Source organism: Lissotriton helveticus, chromosome 6, assembly GCF_964261635.1.
Source record: "Lissotriton helveticus chromosome 6, aLisHel1.1, whole genome shotgun sequence".
NCBI classification, from domain to species: domain Eukaryota; kingdom Metazoa; phylum Chordata; class Amphibia; order Caudata; family Salamandridae; genus Lissotriton; species Lissotriton helveticus.
In genome coordinates, this window is record NC_136067.1 from 1,832,457,730 (window position 1) to 1,832,477,536 (window position 19,807).

The 19,807-nt window shown below is 47.2% G+C and overlaps 1 protein-coding gene across 5 annotated transcripts in view; it reads left to right on the forward strand.

Annotated features, from left to right (window-relative positions):
* The window catches only part of TRAF5 (TNF receptor associated factor 5), a 199,353-nt gene that overhangs the window by 151,552 nt on the left and 27,994 nt on the right, over positions 1 to 19,807 (forward strand). For all 5 annotated transcript variants that reach the window (XM_078649729.1, XM_078649732.1, XM_078649733.1 and 2 more), the window contains 2 exons: positions 2,924 to 2,998; positions 18,706 to 18,798. In XM_078649729.1, coding sequence (XP_078505855.1) covers positions 2,924 to 2,998; positions 18,706 to 18,798 — 168 coding nt within the window. The remainder of the gene's footprint in view (positions 1 to 2,923; positions 2,999 to 18,705; positions 18,799 to 19,807) is intronic.

A 19,807-nucleotide genomic window follows, 5' to 3' on the forward strand; every position in this document is an offset into this window, starting at 1 on the left:
GGCTGTTACCTCTCACGCTTCTGGGCCGAGCGGCCATGTTCTAAATGCTGACGCTGCCCCAGCTCCTCTACGCGTTTCAAAACAAATATTACCCTCTCCCTCGACGGGTGTTCAAGGACATCAACTCAGAGGTTCGCACGTACCTCTGGCTTGGTAAACAACCTAGGGTAGCACTGGCAACTCTACAGAGACACCAATACAGTGGGGGGATCTCGCTCCCTAACGCGGAGGCCTAATACTGGGCAGAGCACCTGGTAGTTATCAAAGACTGGTTCCATGCCTCGGCTGCTCACCCCACATATGCATTGGAGAGGCATGTTATGGGTGCCTGCCCATATAACCATTATTTATATGGAGGGAAAGGGAAGGGGAGGCTGCTGCCGGCCACACGGCTTACACTAGTGCTTTGGAACAGAGCTAATAAGACCATAGGTTGGGAGGAGAAACACACCAGGCAGACACCCATATGGCACTACGCGTGGCTGCGAGAGCTAAATAAATTGAAGGGGTTCAAAAGGTGGGATGACATCGGAATCTCGACCCTAGCAGATGTAATAGCAAAAGGGACACTGAAGCCCTGAGAGCAGAGTTTGGCCTCCTCCCCACGCAATATCTGAAATACGCCCAACTGAGACATGCATGGCAGGCCGAAGGGATCCTAGAAGACACACTCCCTGAATACGCACCCCTAGAGGGCCGCCTCCTACAGGAGCAGATACCGGAGAGAGCGGAGTCACTGACATACAGGACCCTTATGAATAACATGCCTGATGGCATGGGAACTCTCCGCGGCAAATGGGATAGTTAGGTAGGAGAAATGGAGGATGTAGATTGGGACACTGTCCTCATGCACCCAAGAGAGGTAGCAATTAAATCCCGATTGAGGCTCATACAGTTTAAAGTCCTCCACAAGACCTACTATGATAGGGTGCGCCTCCATAGAATGGGAAGGATAGGAGACACAAATTGCTTGAGATGTGGACAAGAGGGGGGAGACTTTTATCATATACTCTGGTTGTGTCCGATGATACAGACTTACTGGGAGGAGATTTTGAAAACTCTGGGTGAAGTCTTGGAAGCACCCCTGCCCACTGACCCAAAATTAGTTTTGCTAGGCATGACTAATGACATAGATTTCAATGGCCCGTTAGTGCTCTTCCTGGTGTTGGCCCTGGTGGTGGCTAAAAGAGACGTGGCGAAGTTCTGGGGAGCGGCTACGATTCCGCAAGTAGAGGAATGGTGGAGGGGCCTAGACCTATATATGGCAGCCGAGAGGGTCACATACAAAGCAAGGGGTTGTCCTAAAAAATTTGGCAGAGTTTGGAGCAAATGGAGAAAATATCGTGGACTTGATGGGGGTCTGTAAGAAGGGAGGAGAGAGGAAGAGGCACCCAAAGGCAAAAGGATGTCACAGGCGTGCGGACGAAAAAAGTCAGCCTGGATTACAGATAAGGTTAAAGGCAGAGTGTGGGAAGAATAGAGAAATATTGTTCTTAATGGTGTGGCCGGTGGGGTGGAGGGCTGGGGGTCGGGAAATGTTGACCAGTGATGACATGTCTGTTTTGTTGCTATATGAAAAAATGCAAATAAAAATGTTTTAAAAAAAAAAAGAATACAATGTCAAAAAAAGTCATACATCTTTTTATTATTCTATATTAAAACATAAACTTCTTTAAAAATCTCATAACATAAATAAAAATTATATGTATATACACACACTTGTTTATCAGGGGACAACAAATTACATATATTATGAAGAAGTACATATAATGTATATAGACACAAGAAAAACACAGCTAAAACAAATGTTTAAAAGAAAATAATTTGATTAGAAAAGGTCCACACTTTAGAAGCCAATCCCAATCTCATATAGGTACTTTGCATGCTATATAATGTACACATTAATACTTGTATTCAGCACCAGTTGTAATAACAAATTTTTCCTTTGATCCTCTTTAAAACCAAGAATTTTGTAAAATAATTGTTAGAAACAGAAGTGACGCGTTTCGGTGGCATATGATATTTCCCACCTTCCTCAGACTAACAATTTCCTAAATCTCCCCACGAGTAATCAATTTCATGGGTGGGTCAACGGAGGAAACAATCTCTCCACATCAGCTAACCGATTGTCTAGCGATGGTACATGGACAGAGCAACTAATTAATCAGGGGTCAGGATCACTCTCCCTCTATTAAATGAGAAGCCGTAATTCGAAAAATTCCAAAGGGTCAAATTAATCCAAGGACATGGATAGTTTTCATCTCAAGCCTGCCCCTCGGTGAAAACACTAAAAACAATAAAAACTGCTTGCTCAAAAGAGCATGTGCAGTCCCCTAGAGTTGTAAACGTTCCCCACTTGAAGTTGAAATAAATATCTGTGAGTGTTCCACTGTTAACCGGGACTCTATCGTCTCCTGGTCTACTCAGGGTTTCTTCAAAATATATATGCCCCTGTGAACTGAACATCTCTTTCAACCCTAGCTTCTCAGTTCCTGCAATTCATTTAGTATTAACTATTTCTTTTGCATCATAAACTGCCTGTCCAGGAATTTCTCTGAGAATGTCTGAAGAAAGGGGCTCAGAAAATAAGAAAGCTAAAGAACAATAACAGCACTAAATTGTGTGGGTATGGGACCAGAATATCATGGCCTTAATATCGTCTCACAAAAAGATTGTGTCCTAAATAATTTATTAACTTATCACCCCATTGGAGCTAGTAAGAAATCTACATTCAATGGAGGAATATTATGTCTGGCAATATTTTTTTTACTATATTCCAACATCTGGCCCAATGTATTGCAACTCCTTCGTAAAATACTTTCTCATTGTCGGAAAATGTGCAAAGTTGTTATTCTAAAAAAAAATATATATATATATATATATGCTAAATCTTACAATGGTGTTGTTTTTGTTGTCTTCATAGATTGATGACCACCTCTCCATGTGTCCTGAAGCTGACATAGAATGTCCATTTAAGAATTATGGCTGTCTGGTTAAGGTACTGACATATTCATTTACTATACTTCTGCACTCTTGCTGTTTTCTGCCCTTTGTTAACCTTGACAGGAGATTGTGATGGCCGCTATATTTGATATGAATAAGGGCAGGGATGTCTGAAATTTCATCATATGGAATAAGAGCAATTTGCAGCTCGTCCATATTAAGTGGTGGTTGGCAGATTTTAAAAGGGGTGGGGCGAAAAAAGGTTTGACCCAAGAACAGTGTTAAATTTGTTTAAAAAAAAGATAAGTGGCATACCCCTGTCAAGAGGCCCTGCTGCGTGCACTACTCATTGCCCCAATAAATGCCGCCAATGACAGAATTAACACAACTACTAATCAACACACCTTACAAGTTTGACATTTCAGACTATTGCAGACCCCAATTGCACAAAAATGGCTTGGGCAGCAGATATTGGTCATTTTTAGTGTTCATTGAAATAATAAACAACTGTTGTTGTGTTAATCCCTAATTTAGATAAACAGTGAAGACTGTCATAAGTGCCGGGGTTAACATTTAAGTTCCAGTGTCGAGAACCGGAAACCACCGCCTCAGATTAGGCACTGCCCAAGTATAGCATGCGACTATGTTTGAATGTTATTTGAGTGGTGATTAGTCGAGCCACTGCATGAACTGGTCTTGATTGAGGTCATTGAGTACTTTGTAGACTTGTGAATAGCGTAACAACTCCATCAGTGTGTGATGAGACAAGAGCCTGGACGGTGGTTTAGGAGGAGGGAGAAAGGGCTTCTATTTTGCACGGTAGTGTAAGTATAATCATTCTGTTTATGATGTTCTTGCTATGGTTCTTGACAGACAAAGTTAGAGCAATGGTGAAGACCTGCGCTTTAGTGGAGGGTGACAGTTAGAGGAAGATGCTATTTAACGTCATGTTGTACATCCACCCCTGAATGAGGGGCTTGTGGGTTGTTCCATTAACTTGTGGGGTTAAGTTTCGCATGCACTCCTGAAGTTCAAGTTTGAATGATTTCCTGTCTGGTTCTGTGTGTAAGGATACAGTTAGATGACAACATGTTGTGTGGACCTTGAAATTTCTCCTGGTCCGGTCGCCATGGAGACAGCCTTTTGTGAGCTAATTGCCACTGATAGTGTCTCTTTGAATTTAGCTGTTATTGACCTAATTCTCACCTCTTCTGTGTGAGTTTATCTTTCATGTGTTGAGAAGGAATGGAATCACTGCATGGACGATCCACCCTGAGTTGCAATGCCCACAGAAGTCATTTGTACACAGCATTTGTAATCCATGTGTTTAGTCATGCAATACTTGCCTGCCTTGTTCATAACAACATTTGTATTGCGCTGCATGCATGACCTTCCCTTTGAAAGGGTGGCCAGTCTCATACCTGCTTAGTGACTCTGTGTCAAGTGCTGCAGCTACAGCCAATGATAGCTAATAGCAAACAGCACTTCACAGGCAGCCACTTGGGGGCTCACATTTATTATGGGGATAAGCAAGTTGAAGGGTGTGGTTGGCTCAAAAGCCCGGAATGGATGAAGATGTGATACATGACATGGCTTGGAGTGGTGCAACTGCATCCACCTGTTGTGACCATATGTGAAGGCTGGGCAGGCTTAGAGCAGAGTGCAGACACAAGGGGCCTCATTTATGAAAAGTGACGCATCGCTGCATGAAAACAGCGATGCGTCACTTTTCATTGCGCCCTCCTCGCGACACCAATGATGCGTCATATATAATGTATGACGCATCATGTCGCAAGGAGTTACAGATACGTCAGTATTTTTGACGTATCTGTCTGCGCAAAAGTGACGCATTGCTGGAGTGTGACGCAAAAGTGACGCAACTCCAGCAATGTGTCCTTTCACATGGGGCCTGCGTCAGTCTTACGCCTGCTGTGAGGCAGGCGTAAGATTTTGACGCATTTGAGTCCTAGAAGTGGAGCAGTGAAATCTCATAGATTTCACTGCGTCACCTCCATGACCCTTTCTTGCGTCAATACGCCCCCCCTTGCATACATTATACCTGGCGCAGGTATAATGTGGCGCAGGGGTTTACAAAGTGATGCATCTACCTAGATATGTCACTTTGTGAATATGGCGCAACAAGGCGCATTTTTTACGCCACTGGGGCGTCACAAAAAGTGACGCACCGGCAGCGTAAAAGTGACGCACGGCCTCATAAATGAGGCCCAAGGAGACGATAGATGGAGCACTGAAACTTTTCAGACACTGACCCCCAGTCACAGATCTGGGTTGAATCCATCATCGTTCTTTAGCTCACTTCGCCTCCTCAGTTCAGACCCAGCCATATGCAAATCAGACTTGACCACGTGCCTCATGGGAACAGTCCAGCCCAAATTGCCAAGCCAGGTCCTTCCTGGACCTGAAACGAACATCCTAGGACCGGTTTTACAGAGAAGAGTGCATCACTTGTGGACATCCCCTTAAGCAGGAGTGGGGAAGGCTTGGCCACATAAAGGAGTGGCAGAAAGGACATTGGGGCCTGAAAAATGTCTGTAACATGACAGATTTGCCTCTGAGAGGTTGATAGGGCTGATTCAAATTCAGTGACGTCAGACCAATGACTGTAGTACCGTGCACAGTGGGCCACATGTCAGATTCATTTTTGAAAGGTCAGTTTGGTTGGGACAAAATCAGTCAAATGGCAATCTTGCATTTAAAAAGGTGATAAAGTTTAGGGTAGACTAATTCACGAGGCACCCTCATGCATGACTGACTCTGTTCCACTACTACTGCATCACGTAATGAAAATTAAGTAAAAAATAACAGTATGCAACTGGGCTATTTGTAAATAACACGTTCACCTTGACAGGTCTCTCACTGCTGCTGACAGATAATGGATGTTTAATGTTAGTCAAATTAGTAATACTCACTTTATCGAAATATAAATGGCTGAGTGAACTCTCTAGCCTCTTCCGTGCGTCGGACGGCCCCCGGCCGTATGACGTCATGGTGGGCGTGTGCGTCGGACGGCTGGGGGCCGTCCGATTCTCGCACGCGTAGAATTCACCCGCACAGTGGGGAAATGTGCGCTGCAGCGAAGCGGCTAGAATTTGAACCTGTGACCGTGAAGTCAAACATTGATCTCTGAAATGCAGGTATTAATTATGGGCCACCAACCCCTGAGGGTAAAGTAATATTCTTGACCAACAGCAAAAACAATACGCATGTATATATTTTTTTCTTTTAAGGGTGCAAACTTTGTTCTAGTAATTTGATTAACCCCTCCCCTGCTGGTGACGGAACCACTCCGTCATCAGCTGCGGTCGCGCTGTGCTGATGACGGAGCGGTTCCGTCACGGCCCGCTCGGCACGCCTGCGTGGCGCGGATTCCGCGCCTGCGCTGAGCGTTCCATTGAGCGGGCGGGGCCGTGATGGAACCGCTCCATCATGAGCACAGCGCAACGGCGGGTGGTGACGGAGCGGTTCAGTCACCAGCATGCGCCCGCCGCGCGGCCGCCACGCCCCCTTAGCACTGCGGCGGAATAGCTGCCGCAGTGAAGGGGTTAAGTGACTCAATGTGTAGATCTGGTGACAATGTGTCGATTTCTAACGTCCTGTTCTGGGGGCATAATTTGATCTGCTGTGAGAGTGTGTCTTGCTTCGGTCTGGGTGGGCCCAGCTGTAGAAAGTTGGTGGTGTGGCTTTGCTGCTCTTTTTTTTTTTTTTTGAAAGACCTTTATTGCACATGTTATATATACACAGCAGTGTGCCTACAACCCACTGACAGGGCCGGCCACAATCAGTGTACCAGCCGAAACAGACGAGTCCAGTAATAGACGTTACTAGCAATAGGGCGGAAATTATGAATACCCAACTCGTGAAGGCACAACAGGTGGTCATAGTAAAAAATGTACATAGCACACCATAAGACTGTGGCCGTAGCGCCCTGATGGAATCTCGGTCTCATTTTACATTTTGAAGAACCAAACCCAAACAACCTAAAACCCAATCCACCCCCGACCCCCCAATCCTGGTCCTCGTGAGTAGTCTAAACCTGTAAGGTACATTGTCCATAATGTAAGCATCCCCGTTGACAATAGGTGAGTAGTAACCCATGCAAGCAGTCATGGAAAGACCTATATACAGTGAGTCAAAAAACAACTGTAAGCAACGGTACAAGCAGTAGATCCCACTGTCCAATGGTGGTGTTTGCCGGACCCCAATAGTTCCCGTAACTCAAAGACATTGTGCAGGACAGCCGGCACACGCTTCCTCAGTCACAACTCATTCGGATTCAGCACCTCCTTCAGATGGGGCAGCCCTCACACTCCTCTCGCTGTCAGAATCATCTAGGGAGAGCATATAGAGCGTAAATGGAGTCCATATATCCCGTGGTCTTGCCGTCTCAGGGAGCCCCTCATAGTAACAATTCAGCTGATCCCTACAGTAAGCTATGTCATTCAGCCACAGTCGTACGTCAGGCGCTCTCCTCCCTCCCCAACTCAGCGCCACTCTTCTCTTGGCCAGCTGAAGCGCCAATACTACAAATCTTCTAGACTTGACCGACACACCAGAAGCAATGCCCAGGAGGCAAAGGCGCACATCCAACGCAACTGCAGTCGACGTCATAGCAGTAAGCGTCTCAGTCACCGCCTTCCAGAAGTCATACACGCGCGAACAGCCCCAGGACAGGTGCACAAAGTCAGCGTCATCCTCACCGCATCTAACACAGCAGGCAGAGTCGCGAAGGCCAAACCTAGCCAGTTGGACCGGCGTGTAGTACCACTGATGTATGTATTTAAAATGCAGAAGTCGAAAATTACCATTTATCATGTACCCCCCCTACCAAAGCACAACACTCAGTCCAGTCATCATCACTTAAAGGTTCGGGGAGACTTCTATCCCATCTGGCTCTAGCCTGGACCGCGCCCCCTCCCTCATCTTCCTGCACCGCTCGGTACAGTCTAGAGAGCAACTTAGACCTATCCGTGGCAGTGTATAGCAATTGTAAAGCCCCAAGTGTCAGCGGCTCCTCCGGGTACGTTGGATATAGAGTATGCACCGCAGCCCGAAGCCTGACATATATAAAGGTAGACATAGTGGTGTTAGTGGAGCGGTCCGTCATAGCCTGCAGGGCAAGAAACGATGCACCAGGGAATAGGTCCCCCATAGTTTGAAGCCCAGCATCCCTCAGAACCTGTAGCCCCCCTATCTCACTAGACACCGAAATGCCCGAGTGATACAGCAGCGGCATAGCCGGCGCATACAATAGCAACCTGTCTGCCCGCCTGCCCAATTCCTCCCAGGCCTTCGCCGTGATTCCTACAGTGTCAACCTCCCCCTTTTCGAACACCGAATGTTCATTGACAATCTTGGCCCTCAGTGGATACGGTAAAACAGCACTAGCTTCAAGTGCCACATGCGGCGTGTACGGTGGAGCACACAGCCAGTAAATCGCAAAATGTGCCTGCGCACAGAGATAATAAAGCTTCATGTCCGGCAAGGCAAACCCCCCCAGTTCGTACGGTTTGGTCAGCACCTCCCATGTCACCCGTGGCTTTTTACCTGCCCAGGTGAGGGTTATCAGCAGTGACCGCAGTCTGGCAAAGAAGTGCGACTTCAGTGGGACTGGAATATTGACAAAGAGATAAAGAAATTTCGGCAGAACTACCATTTTTATTAAGGACACTCTATCTGCCAGAGTCAGAGGGAGACGGGTCCAGCGTGCCACCTGATCTTCCAGCTTAGAGACAGCCACTCCATAATTAGCCCTTATAATTTCTTGGGAGTCCCTGTGAACCCAGACGCCGAGATATCGAACCGACTCAGTCGCCCATTCCAGGGGGAATTCCAACGGGATCTGGTGCGTAACGTCCGTAAGAGGCAGCACAACTGATTTGTCCCAATTAATGGTCAGTCCAGAATGGCGACCAAACTTAATGAATTCCCGGAGTATGTTTTCGAGGTGAAGCGCAGGCTCGCGAACATAGAGAACCATATCGTCAGCATACATTGACACTGCCAAAGATCTAAGAGGGAACTTCAACGCCGCCTCCGCATATTTCTGCCGCAGAATACAGGCCAGCGGTTCCATCATGATAGCAAAAAGTAAGGGCGAGAGCGGGCAGCCCTGCCTCGTCCCCCGCTGTATCGGAAACGAGGAGGAAACATGACCATTAACCCTCACTCTTGCCGTGGGCTCAGTATATAAGAGTGCAACTAGCGAAGTGAAGAAGAATGGTACCCCCATCCGGTGCAGAACTGCCAACATATACTTCCATGCCACCGAATCAAGGCCTTGGCGGCGTCAAGCATGACCGCCACCGCAGCCAACTCCGGTTTAAGGAGATGGAGCACAGCGAACAGCGCCCTCAGATTATGCGTAGTCGACCTGAGAGGGACAAACCCCGACTGATCCGGCAATACCATGACAGGGAGAATCAATCGCAATCTTGTGGCTAAGACTTTGGCAATGATTTTCACGTCGGTGTTCATGAGCGATAGGGGGCGATACGAGTCACATTTATTCAGGGGCTTCCCTGGTTTAGGCAACGCCACCAGCAGCGCCTCTCGCATAGTCGCCGGAAGCCGGCCACATACCTTCGCTTCCTCCAAGACCATCGCTAGCTGTGGGATCAGCAAATCTGCATATTCTTTATAGAATTCGGAGGACAAGCCATCCGTGCCCGGCGCCTTCCTGTTCGGGAGAGCAGCAATCGCCTCCCTAAACTCAGCCTCAGTGACAGGATGCATCAGAAATTCCTGCTGTCCTCTGGACAGCCACACCAGAGCTATGTCCTCAAAATACCTATTCACTTCCTCCTCGTCTGCCGTGTCCCTGTGCTCATAAAGTTGTGCGTAGTGTTTCGCGAAGCAATTTAGAACGCCCTCCGAGCTAGTCACCACCTCCCCCTGATCGTCAATCTCCTGCACCGAACAGTGCCGCGCCCAGGGTTCTTTGATCCTGTCCGCTAGGCCCTTCCCCGGTCTGCCACCTTCCCCATAGTATCTAGCCGTGGAGTGCTTGGACAGAAATTTCACCTCCTGCTCCGCCAGTTCATTGTATGCAGTGACTTTAGACCTGACCTCTGCTAATAATACGGCCTCCGCACTGAGCTCCAGGCGACGCTCCAGAGCCACCAACTCTTTTTCCAGCCTGGCCATAGAATCTCGTAGAGACGTCAGCACGCCGGATCTCAGGCCAATACATGCCCCCCTCACCGTCACCTTGAAGGCCTCCCATACAGTACTCATATTGTCTACAGACCCCACATTGTGCACAAAGAACTCCTCAATAATCTGACGTAGTTTCTCACGCAGTACTTGATCAGACAACACCCCAGGGGAGAAACGCCACGTGAAAAGAGCAGGTGCAAGCGTAGGCAGTTGCATCACCAGCTTCACAGGCGCATGGTCAGAGATAGTGCGAGGAAGATGTTCAACACCCGTCACCCATCCATGCACATCACGTGTTACCAGCCATTAGTCTAATCTCGACCACGTATCATGCGCAGATGTGTAACATGTTCCCTCTCGTCTGTTCGGGTACTTCATTCTCCAGGCATCCAACAGTTGTAGGCCATGCATACCCTCGCACACCGCATCAGCCGCCTTCTTACGCACACACGGCCTGTCCTGCTTTTTGTCCAATTCAGTATCCAGCGTGACATTCAAGTCACCACCACAGATGACAGCCGATGGGGGAAGCATATAAAGTTTGTTCCAAAGGGTCACATAAAATTCAGGGTCATCGACATTAGGACCATACACATTAAGAAGGGTGACCAGCATACCACACAATTTACCCTGCACAAGAATATATCTACCCTCCCGGTCAACTTCCTCATGGTGTATTTCAAACGGGACATTTTTTTTCACCTGAATCATCACTCCCCGGGCATATGAGGAAAAGGACGTGGCTAGTCGGACCCCCGCCCAGTGCTTACCCACTATTTCAGCCGCCCTCCCCCGGAGATGAGTCTCCTGAAGAAAAACAACCTGAGCACCGTGCCTATTTAGAAAAGCAAGCATCTGCCGTGTCTTTTGCGGCCGATTGAGTCCCCGCACATTCCATGTGGCACATGTGAGTTTACCCCCCCGATCCATATCGCCAATCACTCAAGCAGACCAGCAACCAATAGGCCCCCTCCAGCACCCACCCAGCACCCCATCTATCGCCACCCAGCGACCCAGCGTGGTCACTAGCACTCCTGCAAGGTACCTCAAGCAAATGCCAACAAGGATCAATACAGTCCACAGGTAATTCAGAACCCCAACCACCGACCAAGATACGGAACATGTCCCCAACAAACTCCAGGAACCCTTCCCCCAACCCCCCACCCACTTCAGCAGCCCCAATTTGCCAAAGCCATCCCATACCCCCCCCCCCATTGCAACCCCCAACCATGCAATCAACTGTGTGTGGGGATCTCCCATATCCAGGGGCGCAGCGGCGCACAACTCCCGCCAATAAACTGACGAGAGCAAGACCATTCTCAATGATCAAAAACCCCTCCCTTGTCACCCCCATCTTCCAAGATTCCGAGACAGGCAAAGCATCAGCCAAGCATCAGCGCAGACTTACATGACACCCATTAAGACCGTCATGTAGCAGCAAAGATGACAACAGAGGTGCACCGCGCCAAAGCTATCCACACAATAGGCTCTCATGCCCCCCCACAACCCCAGCATCGCGCCAGTCCCCTCACAGCCCCGACATTACACATGATCAATACAGCAGTTCAAATGGTATGACTAGGCAACTGGGACGCAGATCAGTCCTTCCGTCCCTCAGCATTAGTCGCGGGGTCCGTTCGAGACAAGCCCAACACTCGAGGTCTGCGGGAGCGAGCACAACCGCCCTCGGCACAAATCCAAAAGAGGCACAATGCAGCACTGCTCAACCGTGCACCCCGCGCAGTGTAATGCTCACAGAGATTTAGGCTACTTCATCCTGCTGTCCGTCCTCGTCTTCCTGAAGCCCTTTAGGTGCCCTTTTGCGTTTCTTCTGTTGTTTGGCGTAGTCCATAGCCGCCTTAGGAGAGGAGAAGATCTTGTTATCCGACGGCGGCCCTATCCGGAGGCGAGCAGGATAAAGCATGGCATAAGGAACTTCTTCAACGCGCAAAAGCTGTTTCACTGTGGCAAATTCCTTGCGTGCTGTCTGCACCGCCACGGTAAAGTCCGGATAAAACTGAAGCTTGCTACCCTGATATTCAATGGTTCATTTCTCCCTTGCAAGGCGCAGAATGGTGTCCCGGTCCCTATAGTTCAAAATCTTGGCTATTATCGGACGCGGCGGCGCCCCGGGTGGCGGTCGTTTTGCCAGGGAGCGATGAGCACGTTCCACTATGAAGACGCTAGACAATTGGTCCGCTCCAAAGATGTCTATAAGCATACGTTCCATATAGTCCTCCATGCGACCAACATTCGTGGATTCTGGCAGGCCCGTGACGCAGACATTGCTCCTTCTGGACCTCCCTTCCAACTCCTCATTCTTTGCCTGTATGACCGCCAGAACCCTCTCCATGTGGAAGACCTTAGTGGAGACCGTCGCAAGGCCATCTTCGGTAGCGGACACCCTCTGCTCCACCTCCCCCATTCGTTCATTTTGACGGTCAAATTGGGTCGCCATTTGATTCAGGCGGTGATTGACAGACTCCATAGTGCCCTCGATCGACTGGAGAGTCTTTTGCATAGCTATCAGCGTGGATTCCAAATTCGGAGTGCCCCCCGCCGCCCCCCCCTGTTCGTTGTTAGGCGGCTCCTGGGAAGACATGTGCGCCGTCTTTTTGGCCTCAAATGTGATCTTCGGCTGGTTCCTCTCCTGCCTGCCCATGGTGGCGATCTGTGCGACTCAGGCCCGGGGTGTAGTCTGTGCGTTGCCCCAGGTCAAGACAGAGTAGAAGGCAACCGGTCCACACCAGGGAGAAGGCCCACGCCTCTACCGCTATCCCCGGCAAGCGAAAGCGCGCCAAAGTGTCCCGCTGTCAATCTCCCAGCTCTCACAGCTTATGGCAGCACAGCAGCGCCCACAGTCAACTTATCCGCTATAGCCCCAGGGCCTTAGACTGCTCTCGGTCCACCCAGTGACGCTTGCACCGTAGTCAATGTTCTCCCGGTGGCGCCCCTGTCCCCGCCACCGGTACTGCCAGGAGGTCACAAAATGGCGGGCGCAGAATGTTCCTTCCTCTTCACAGCAGCGTCCAGCTTGTCCTCGCCGTGCAGCAAGCAGTCTGCCTCTATTCAGCGCAATTCGGCTATGCCGCCCGGGCCTTTCCACCTCCCAGCAGGCCGCCTCCTCGCACCCCCACCAGCTACGGCTCACGCAGCGCGGCCCAGCGCGGCCCGGCACCACCTCCGCAGCCCCGGGCTTGCGTAGCGCCCTGCCCCACTCACCGCAACCGGCAGGGCCGGGACCGGCCCGCCGTCGTTCCTGTTCCTCCCAGAGGCTTCCACGCCCGGCAGCGCCACCTCATGCACCGAGCCAAGCGTCCCTCAGGCACTCCTTGCCGGGAGTAGGGGGAGCCGTAGCCCGGACCACAGCGTGTTGATTCCTCCGCTCGGGCCTAGGTTCCGCCGGCAGAAGCCCGGTGAAGGGCCGATCGGTCCGGGGGACGCCCACCGCAGCGGCTGCTCAGCTGAAAACAGCACCAGTGATTCCCCGATGTCAGCGGAGGTAGCACCACTCAATTACGGGGCGTAAGAGGTAGGGTTAACAGGATAAATAAGCAAATATTAGCATGTCTCGGCGGAGCCTCACACAGGTGCGGCCATCTTGCTCGGCGCCCTCTAGCGCCCCGGCTTTGCTGCTCTTGATCCCCCCGCAAACAAATAGGACTAATTTGGAGAAACATTATTCAGCTAGAGGTCTTTAGGTTTTTTAGGAGGATCTTTATTAGGATATGATTTTACATAGCCAGGCAGGCGAGACCTGCATAGGGGCGTGGTCTTCCTCTGAAGTTTCATTCTCCCTCATGTTGCCATGTTAGCTACTGGCCACTTGACTTTCTTTGATTTGATACACAGGGTGCTATTGTGGAAATCTATTTTGGTACTGTTGTCTGTAATTCTCAAAGCTACACTTACCGAGAAAATGCAGACTTGTGGCATATTATTCCATGACTCCCCCGAGTTTGGTTTATGATTTGATTTTTACCTGGCTGGATTTGGCGTGCAGAGTAAATTCTGTCGTGCTTAGGTTTATATGTGGTCTCGATCCCGATGCCTGCTCATCTCTTGTATCATGTCTGCAATAGGGGCCCTGAGTCACTGGCAAATTTATTGGTAAATTTACACCTGTATACGTTCCCATCATTATGTTCAGGTTGGTTGAAAACCTATGCTGTAGCAATTGAGGTCAGTGTGCGTGTTTTTGACTCGCATAAAATGGCATAGAAGGTTGAGGTGGTTAGAATCACTGTTCAAGACTTGAAGAAAAGAATGCTCGACCAATTTATGCAATTTTCAGGGAAGGATTAGGCATAGGAGATATTTTAAGGCAAGGTCGAAGACTTTAAAGGGACATCACTCAGAAATAAGGTGAGAGTTTTTTCTGGTGCAGGGGACTGAGGGGGCCCCCTATGGATTTGTTTTTGACGAGAAGGTTAATGACTCAGATTATGATTACGTTTTCATTCTACATATTGGCTCATGCATTCTCGGTCTATACACATATTTCCCTTTTAGCAAAACATCAGTGGTGTGTTGGCTCGTCGATTCTTGCTCGATTCCCTCATGATAATCCAACTACTTACTGTTTGACACTTTGGGTAGGTACATAGCGACCCAGCATTCTTGGTCTAAGATTGGGGGTTGGGATGAATTTGGTGGGATGTGGGGTTTGTTTAGGTTTATAACAGTTATGTAGCTGTGTTTGTTGGTTTAATGCAATCGTGAAGAGTGGCCATTTACTGAGATTGAGGTATGCTGAAGCCGTGCTTGTGTTAATTTTGGTGGCTCCACTTAGTTTTGAGTATTAATGACATCAACGTCATTGTTGAATTTGAGTTGAGATGTTAAGGATATAAATGGGGTGGTAATGTGAAGCAGGATAAAATCCTACCTAAATCTGTGGAATGCTTCTCTTTTAACGTTTCAAGACACCCCCTTGAACAAAGTTGAACCTGAGGGGTTAGCGATGAAATGGGGTCATCATATACACTATCCCTCATTTACTTTTTCGGCTGCATGGGTTTTGATTAAAAACTGTGAACTACACATACTTTGTGCACGTTTGCAAGTCTAAAATGTCCACTATGTTGGGATGGTAGGAGATATCAATGATGTGCCTTATCTGTAATGGTGCATTATGCCCCTGATTACAACTCTGCCTTTTTCTTAAAAAATTGAATTGTGGTAGGTCCTGGCATGCTAGATGGTTTGGATGAGGGAATATAATTGTATATTAAATTCGGCTTTTGTTCTTTTGCTGTCTGTCTCTAGGTCTGCCGTACAGAACGTTGGGAACTATCATGGCAGACTTTTAATTGAAGGAAGTATGGCAGATATAGCATAGGTTAGATAGAGCAAGGACATCTCTTTCACAACGCATCTTTTACTCTAGGATAGATTTTCTTTTGGCGGGACTTAACAATGTGCATTCCTTTACTGATACAAATTCTTTTTGCTGATGCAAGGTACTTTGATAGGGCATTGTCAGACTATTCGGTGTTGGCTGCTCAGATGACTGTAGGCATACATCAAGCGCTGGTCCATTTGTGGAGACCTCAGCCTGTTTGCTCAAAGGACCCGACATTTCACGCCAATCTAAGTGAGGCAGCTAAGTTATACATTTACACAAATACTAACTTTGCCGCTAGTGGGGGTTTGGAGTGGTAAGCCTTCATCGTGAAAGATTTCCGTGTAAGTGCCTTGATGGTAGTGAAGATAAGGCTGACCGTGGAAATTAAAACTTTGGAGCATGCAATTCACAAGCTTAATGCCGTACCCCAGAGTAATCCCTTGCTGCGACCTGAGAGGATGGAAGCAGTGTGCAGGTTAGTTGATGAATAGATCAGACTGGAAATGTTTGACACAAAGATTATTGGACCAGAATGCCTGTGGATGGTCACAAGGATGAGAGGTTGTTACCCGGGTTACTTAAATGTTAAATAGTGTTCAGGCAATCTGATCCACAAGGAATTCGATTGTGTATTTGGTGATTGATCAGAAAGGCAGTGTTGATGTTTTTAGTGATTATTAGTTGTATATGCCATAGGTCCAGAAATTCTAAGAACAGGTTCAGGATTTCCTACTAGAGCTGTGACACTCGAACCACCTTTGCATGTAAGAAGCTTTGTTGCAGGATGAAAAATGCCTGCAGCTTGGGTGATAGGCTGGGGAAAGTACCCCACTACAGATAGGTTACCTTTGGAACTTAGCCTGAATTTACTGATCTGCTAGACCCCTTTAAAAGGAATTAATGAGGCACTCTCAACAGTTTTGTTCTCTGTTTCCATGCATAAGTCCCTGTGCGTAGCTCTAGCTGGACAAAAATCCAGTTTCCAAAAAGCCCTTACGACTTTTTAATGTAGATGCAATGATCCTGGCAAAGGTGCATGCTTCTAGGCTCGATCCATCGCCGCTTGGTATCATACACCCTGCCCAACCGGATTTTATTCAGGATAGAAATATTGTGGCTATTGTATCGAAGATACACACAATGAAAAGATGATTCCTGCTGCTGTTAACAGTTTTGACACATAGCAATCATGTATTCATATGGCTGGAGTCAGGACACAACTTTTGTTTGACTTCTACTAGACATACTGCATTGCTATTTTAAAGAAAACTGAACCAGGTATTCTCTGTTTTTTATCTCTTACTAACGAGTACGGTGAGATTGTGTTTCCATGAAACATTGTAAAGATCTGGACTGCACTGGTGAATTATATATATAAAGTGTGATAACCTTATGGCCACATGCGATGAAAAGGTTTGATTTTTGGAGGTGGTTGACTTTTGGTGCCCATTGGGTATGGAAAAATTTTCCGAAAGAGCTTCAAAGACTAAGGGCACGATGTAGGTCGCCAAATACCGGTCGGTAACGGCCGATTTCGTCCGTTACCGACCGGTATTTGAAGATGGAGATGTAGGGGCATGTGAAGATACAGAATCTGTAATTTTACCGATTCTGTATTTTGACATGTAGGTAGCACTGCAATCAGTGCTACAGGGGTCTAAGAATTCGTTATTTACCACCAACTAGAAGTTGGTGGTAAATAATGAAAACCCTTCAAAAAGCATTTTTTTTGCTTTTTAAACAGTGCCATGTTGCAGACATGCACCCATGCACAATTGAGGGGTGCAACAGGGTGTCAAAGTGACACCCTGCCACCCTTCAATGTTTCCCCCAAATGCCGAATCGGTATTTACCGATTCGGTAATTGCCATTCATTCCTATGGGCCTACAGGCCCATCGGAATGAATGGTAATTACCGAATCTTACCGATTCTGTAATGAAATTGGTAAAATTACCTAAATCCCGATTGCCAGTTCTTAAATACCGAATCGGTATGTTTCGATATTTAAGAATCGGTAATCTGGGATTACCTACATCGGGCCCATAGTGTTAATTCTACCTTGCAATTACTAATGGAGGGAGCAAAGAAAGCACATTTAATCTATCTGTGATGCTCTCTCTGACAGGGTTTGGTAAAATTAAGCCAAAATAGGAATGACCGATATGGAACGGCATTGTGCTTGTGAACACACCAGAATGGTCATGTGTGAAAATGGATTCAAGATTTTGCCTTAGAAGCTCTTAATGAGAGTGTGAGACTCCCATTGTCATCCATAAAATGAATCTATTCTACACTCCCACTTGCCCTTTAGGATTCCTTGAGCACTGACACACATTTTGGCACATGGGGTAGATATGTACAAACATATCTTACTTTTGGGATGTGGTGGTAGAACATTTGGTAACTTTTCTGGAATGGCAACTGCACAGGTCACCCAGACACTGCCTCGTGGGTCTGCTTCTGATTTGTAAGTTCGTACGCTCCAAGTTCTGGTTTTTGGTGCTGGGACTGGTGCTGGCCAAACGTTGCATTGTTATGACATAGAAGGGTTCCTTGATGCCCTACAAGCTCCATGGCTAGGGGATCGAAGAGTGAATGCTGAGAGGTTTGCTGTGGAAGACGATCTCTTGATTAAACGCTTAGGTCCAGGCATCTCTGTCATTTATGATTACATGGACACTTGGGATGAAGAACAGGAAGACATGTCCCATTGAGCTCCTCAATTTGGCTTTTGCTAATCAAACATAATGAGTTAGTTGTACTACACAGCGATTTTCCACGTCATGTAATATAGTCTTTAATTGATGTTGTTGTCATGACCTCCTCATGTTTACTTTTCCCCTTCACCTTTTTGTATGTGATTGGGCTGGAAGGCCATGATGTTCTTCTTCTTTAGATAAGTCTTGTAATAAGCATTGTATTTTTGAAAGCAGGTCCTGTCACCCTCAGAGATTCTGGTGCACTTGTGTCATTTGCTCAGATATCTACTGCGCAATTTGGCATGATGATGCCTCAGAGTTCAATATTGCCTTCTTTCCACAACCTCTGTTCGTTGTTTATTTTTTTTTTGTTTCTGAGAAAAAAGGTAATAGAGTAAAAAAAAACAGAAGATGATTCTGAATTACATGTGAAACCAATAACAGCATTTACTGTTCACTTAATAATCTTGTTTTATTTTTGCAATGGTTTATTGTATAGCGTTGCCTTATACTTAACACATGTTTTATTTTCATATCAGGAAAAAAGAGGAAACATTCAAAAACATGAAGAAACTTTCTTAAGAAAACACATGCTCTTGGTTTTGGAAAGAAATACCAGATTAGAAGAACAGGTAAAGCACATGGTTGTACAGATGCTCTTGACCTTAAAAAGTCAGATGACTTGCTGGACAATGAATCCTTATCAGCCACAACTGAATTGAACTATTAGGTATATCTAGGGTTGAGTAATTTGATTATGTCATGGTTAAGGCTGCCATTGATTCCTATTGACATCTAAAGGCCTGATTTAGGGTTGGGTAGTAATGGAAAATCCCCAGATTTATTTAAGAAATGCGGATCTGGGGAAAAATCGACCGGCAGAATTTCCTACTGATTTAGCTCTTTCTCCATGTACTGAAAGGCTTGTCACCATCACCGAACTCTAAATAAGATATGGGCTCTGTAGATTGTAGATATGTCTTCCAGTAGTGGCAAAAAAAAAGATGTGGAGGGAAAACTCCTCCAGTATAAACTGTGGAAAATATGTTATTTTGAGCACATCACATGTTTAGAATTGCTTGATACCTACGATGAGGCTGTTGAACATGTCGCCACTGATGAGTCTCAATTTAACTTGGTTCTTAAAGACATCTCCATCATCAATGAGTTGCTTCCACTAGTACACGGGACGACTCACAAAGACATGGAAGCTTGGATTGGATGGAGAAGTGTGGCTCACTGGTTAGAGGAGGCAGACCTGGAAGCAGAGGTCAGCCCGGGACCAGGGTTCAATTCCCGGCTCGGCGGGGTCTTGAGTCCTAAAATGTCCATGGACTCGACAATTCTCGCTTCGGTGCCTACTCGATTCACGGGTTCACACTCTGCGACTCTGGGCAATAGCTTGCTTAATCTCCACAACGGCCCCTCGCGGTGGGATGCCTGGCTTTCACCTTGCGGATACCCTGCTGGGGTTATCTCACAGGGGAATACCAGGACGGGTTCCCTAAGCAAGCGCTTAGAAACCGCTTGGTGATTTGCGCTATAAAAATTCCTGTACATTTACATTTACATTTACTTGACTATGAAGAAAAACAGTTTTTAACTGAGATTCCAGATACAGAATGTAATTCACTCCATTGC